The sequence below is a fragment of the Cherax quadricarinatus genome, unplaced genomic scaffold, assembly GCF_038502225.1.
Source record: "Cherax quadricarinatus isolate ZL_2023a unplaced genomic scaffold, ASM3850222v1 Contig2039, whole genome shotgun sequence".
In the NCBI taxonomy this organism is placed as follows: Eukaryota; Metazoa; Arthropoda; class Malacostraca; order Decapoda; family Parastacidae; genus Cherax; species Cherax quadricarinatus.
In genome coordinates this window covers 7433-12744 of record NW_027197065.1, presented here as the reverse complement: position 1 = coordinate 12744, position 5312 = coordinate 7433, and the positions used below count along the sequence as shown (strand labels likewise).

The 5312-nt window shown below is 36.7% G+C and overlaps 1 protein-coding gene across 1 annotated transcript; it reads right to left on the bottom strand.

The window, feature by feature from the left end:
- Nucleotides 1-3395: 3395 nt before the first annotated feature.
- LOC138851770 (uncharacterized) lies at nucleotides 3396-5062 on the bottom strand. Its single transcript, XM_070081235.1, has 3 exons — nucleotides 5038-5062; nucleotides 4151-4507; nucleotides 3396-4016 (listed from the first exon to the last, which is right to left on the bottom strand). Exons 1-3 carry the CDS (start codon nucleotides 5047-5049, stop codon nucleotides 3774-3776), a joined length of 612 nt encoding a protein of 203 aa, XP_069937336.1. The 5' UTR covers nucleotides 5050-5062; the 3' UTR covers nucleotides 3396-3773.
- Nucleotides 5063-5312: the final 250 nt, after the last annotated feature.

The following is a 5312-nucleotide window of genomic DNA, read 5'->3' as shown; positions in this document are numbered from 1 at the left end:
AAGACAAAAAAGAAGAAAATAAGACAAAAAAGAAGAAAATAAGACAAAAAGAAAAAAAGAAAAAGAAGGCGAAGAAGAAGTTGAAGATAAACGAAAGAAGAAAGTAATATAGAAAAAAGACAACACCGTATGAGAAATTCAACAGCGTTATCATAAAAAAAAATGAAGGAAAAAGAAGGGAGAAGAAATAAATGAGGAACAAGAATAAGAGAATATGTAGAATAGAGAAATAAAACTTAAACATTATAAAAAAGAAAAACAAAAAAAAAACAAATCTATCAAAAATGCATCAAGAATAACTAGAATAAAACAAGAATTTAATTCAGGAGAATGTAAGCAACACAACAACGTAAATATGTTACAGCAACACAGTGCGTAAATTATATTTTCAGTTTCTAACAACTTCTCGTAGCAACTATGTTAGTTATTCTTCCGTCTACTGACGTATAATCTACATCAGTTATGATGTGCTACACTTGTTACTAAATTCAATGTAACTGTGACTGGGAAACTTTAGAGTACTAATATCCTAAGTCTCTCTTATTAGTTTTAAAGGTTTAAACATGTTGTTAGACAAAGTTGAAACAGTGTTGTTAGACAAAGTTGAAACAGTGTTGTTAGACAAAGTTGAAACAGTGTTGTTAGACAAAGTTGAAACAGTGTTGTTAGACAAAGTTGCAGCAGTGTTGTTAGACAAAGTTGAAACAGTGTTGTTAGGCAAAGTTGAAACAGTGTTGTTAGACAAAGTTGAAACAGTGTTGTTAGACAAAGTTGAAACAGTGTTGTTAGGCAAAGTTGAAACAGTGTTGTTAGACAAAGTTGAAACTGTTGTTAGAAAAAGTTGCAGCAGTGTTGTTACACAAAGTTGAAACAGTGTTGTTAGAAAAAGTTGCAGCAGTGTTGTTAGACAAAGTTGAAACAGTGTTGATAGACAAAGTTGAAACTGTTGTTAGAAAAAGTTGCAGCAGTGTTGTTAGACAAAGTTGAAACAGTGTTGTTAGACAAAGTTGAAACAGTGTTGTTAGACAAAGTTGAAACAGTGTTGTTAGACAAAGTTGAAACAGTGTTGTTAGACAAAGTTGAAACAGTGTTGTTAGACAAAGTTGAAACAGTGTTGTTAGACAAAGTTGAAACAGTGTTGTTAGACAAAGTTGAAACAGTGTTGTTAGACAAAGTTGAAACAGTGTTGTTAGACAAAGTTGCAGCAGTGTTGTTAGACAAAGTTGAAACAGTGTTGTTAGGCAAAGTTGAAACAGTGTTGTTAGACAAAGTTGAAACAGTGTTGTTAGACAAAGTTGAAACAGTGTTGTTAGGCAAAGTTGAAACAGTGTTGTTAGACAAAGTTGAAACTGTTGTTAGAAAAAGTTGCAGCAGTGTTGTTACACAAAGTTGAAACAGTGTTGTTAGAAAAAGTTGCAGCAGTGTTGTTAGACAAAGTTGAAACAGTGTTGATAGACAAAGTTGAAACTGTTGTTAGAAAAAGTTGCAGCAGTGTTGTTAGACAAAGTTGAAACAGTGTTGATAGACAAAGTTGAAACAGTGTTGTTAGACAAAGCTGAAACAGTGTTGTTAGACAAAGTTGAAACAGTGTTGATAGACAAAGTTGAAACAGTGTTGTTAGACAAAGTTGAAACAGTGTTGTTAGACAAAGTTGAAACAGTGTTGTTAGACAAAGTTGAAACAGTGTTAGACAAAGTTGAAGCAGTGTTGTTAGACAAAGTTGAAACAGTGTTGTTAGACAAAGTTGAAGCAGTGTTGTTAGACAAAGTTGAAACAGTGTTGTTAGACAAAGTTGAAACAGTGTTGTTAGACAAAGTTGAAAAAAATGTTGTTAGACAAAGTTGAAACAGTGTTGTTAGACAAAGTTGAAACAGTGTTGTAGGACAAAGTTGAAACAGTGTTGTTAGACAAAGTTGAAAAAATGTTGTTAGACAAAGTTGAAGCAGTGTTGTTAGACAAAGTTGAAACAGTGTTGTTAGTCAAAGTTGAAACAGTGTTGTTAGACAAAGTTGAAACAGTGTTGTTAGACAAAGCTGAAACAGTGTTGTTAGACAAAGTTGAAACAGTGTTGTTAGACAAAGTTGAAACAGTGTTGTTAGACAAAGTTGAAACAGTGTTGTTAGACAAAGTTGAAGCAGTGTTGTTAGACAAAGTTGAAACAGTGTTGTTAGACAAAGTTGAAACAGTGTTGTTAGACAAAGTGGAAGCAGTGTTAGACAAAGCTGAAACAGTGTTGTTAGACAAAGTTGAAGGAGTGTTGTTAGACAAAGTTGCAGCAGTGTTGTTAGACAAAGTTGAAACAGTATTGTTAGACAAAGTTGAAACAGTGTTGTTAGACAAAGTTGAAATAGTGTTGTTAGACAAAGTCGAAAAAGTGCTGTTAGACAAAGTCGAAACAGTGTTGTTAGACAAAGTTGGAACAGTGTTGTTAGACAAAGTTGAAACAGTGTTGTTAGACAAAGTTGAAACAGTGTTGTTAGACAAAGTTGAAAAAGTGCTGTTAGACAAAGTTGAAACAGTGTTGTTAGACAAAGTTGAAGGAGTGTTGTTAGACAAAGTTGAAACAGTGTTGTTAGACAAAGTTGAAACAGTGTTGTTAGACAAAGTTGAAGCAGTGTTGTTAGACAAAGCTGAAGCACTGTTAGACAAAGTTGAAACAGTGTTGTTAGACAAAGTTGAAACAGTGTTGCTAGACAAAGTTGAAGGAGCGTTGTTAGTCAAAGTTGAAACATTGTTAGACAAAGTTGAAGCACTGTTGTTAGACAAAGTTTAAGCAGTGTTGTTAGACAAAGTTAAAGGAGCGTTGTTAGTCAAAGTTGAAACATTGTTAGACAAAGTTGAAGCAGTGTTGTTAGACAAAGTTGAAACAGAGTTGTTAGACAAAGTTGAAACAGTGTTGTTAGACAAAGTTGAAACAGTGTTGTTAGACAAAGTTGAAACAGTGTTGTTAGACAAAGTTGAAACAGTGTTGTTAGTCAAAGTTGAAACATTGTTAGACAAAGTTGAAGCAGTGTTGTTAGACAAAGTTGAAACAGAGTTGTTAGACAAAGTTGAAACAGTGTTGTTAGACAAAGTTGAAACAGTGTTGTTAGACAAAGTTGAAACAGTGTTGTTAGACAAAGTTGAAACAGTGTTGTTAGACAAAGTTGAAACAGTGTTGTTAGACAAAGTTGAAACAGTATTGTTAGACAAAGTTGAAACAGCGTTGTTAGACAAAGTTGAAACAGAGTTGTTAGACAAAGTTGAAACAGTATTGTTAGACAAAGTTGAAACAGTATTGTTAGACAAAGTTGAAACAGCGTTGTTAGACAAAGTTGAAACAGAGTTGTTAGACGAAGTTGAAACAGTGTTGTTAGACAAAGTTGAAAGAATTTTACGAGGAGATATACACGAAATTCTTATATAAATAGATTTATTGTTTCTACATTTATTTTTAATATATTACTACAATGAATAATGTTGATGAGGGTAAGAAACTGCCGCTTGGGAGAACAGGAGCTGCAGATGTTACCTACAATAGAAGTCTGAAGTAAAAATTGAATAAAAGTTAAGAATTATTTTACTTGTTATCGTAAAGCAGAGTTCAAAGCCGTATTTATTTATGCTCATAAATTATGTCTATAAAACCAAGGTAATAAAATACTTATAACTAGCTAATGGTCTATTATAGGAGTAGCCCTCTTGTTCCTCCTGAGAATTTGCTCATGCAAAGAACTCGAAGGCAGGAGTTGGTGTGGCGTGTCCCTCGTAGGTCACCTGTAGTCAGAACTGAGTTACCCGTAAACTGGAGTTGGTGTGTAGTAGGGCTGGGGTGTGGTGTGACCCTCGTAGGTCACCTGGGGCACGTAGCCCGAGTCGCCGTTGACAGTGTAGGTCACCCTCTTCAGACGACCATCGGGAAGCAGCACATAGTAGGAGCCCTGCGTGTCGGCACCATCACGAGTCTCCTGGTGACCGTAGTCGTTGCCAGAGGCGTCGTCTTTCACTTGCCAGGTGAAGTTGTAACGAGCAGGAGCCTGCAGTAATAACAAATTTAATATCTGACTATCTCACAGGAGAGACCACAGCCTGGATCAAAAGTATACTAATTTTATGGTAATATTGGTTACTTGTTCAAAGGATATCTTAGAGATGTTTTTATAATACTCGCCTCATGCGTAGGGACACCGTAGATGGGAGTGGGTGTTGAGGGACGGTATGTTGGTCTTGGTGTTGGAGGGCGGTATGTTGGTCCATGTGTTGGAGGGCGGTATGTTGGTCCTGGTGTTGGAGGGCGGTATGTTGGTCCATGTGTTGGAGGGCGGTATGTTGGTCCATGTGTTGGAGGGCGGTATGTTGGTCGTGTAGGATATGTGGTATGGGGGCCGTAGGTAGGTCCTGGGATATGGGGGGCATATGTAGGATCAGGGATAGGGTAGTTGTAGGTATGGGGTGGGTTATATCGATGGGGCGGAGGAGGTTCAGGGCTGGATAAAGCGACCATCACGAGACAGGCGACGAGCACAACCTGTCAAGCGTTTACCATGTTAATACAGTTATAAAGTCGTTTTTTGTTACTTATATTAATTTATTCATTTATTAAAAAATATACTAAGTTTTAAACCAGACAAACACTCACAGCAGACACGCACACACATACAAGGACACAGGCCTAGTGTCTAATCGACATGTGCCTAGGACAAAATGGTAACTAACTAACAGACACAAACACACACACACTACATAGAAGAGTACATAGGTTCATAATGTTTAGGGGTTCAAGGAATGCGTGGAGTGAAGGAGATTCTGATGGTAAGAGGAAATCAGAAGTGAGGTTCTAGGAACTTTATGGCGAAAAGAAGAACCTTCATCTTCAACTTTCTCTGGATGCATAAAAATCTAGAACTCGCTCTAATAATAGGATAACAAGGAATAGCTATAGTGGGAAAATCTGATTTTTCTACAATAGCTGAATCAGGAGTATCCTGTTATTATATAAATAATACGCTCAAGAACAAAATACCTTTTACAACGCTACAACAAAGACTACCACTCTACCTTGAAAGACATTCTTGGTGAGGAGGATGAGACGAACTGATGCTGTGTTAGCATTCAAACTGTTTATATACTGCTGGACGTTCTCGTTGCTGGTGACGCTACTTCTTGCCCGTCCCCTCCCTCCCTTCCCAAGGGAATAAAAACCTGGGCCAAGGTTTATTTATGAGTATTTATGTTGTCTGTATACTTTTTCCAGAATTCGTTCATGACTGTTTATGTGGTTATCATCTGCTGTCAACTAACGAGAGCATTTCCAGTACATTCAGTCTTTCGTC

Excerpts from the sequence above, each read along its gene's own strand:
- LOC138851770 (XM_070081235.1), bottom strand. Across the intron at positions 4,017-4,150 it reads ACGGTGTCCCTACGCATGAG|GCTCCTGCTCGTTACAACTT; the intron begins GCGAGTATTATA and ends TTATTACTGCAG.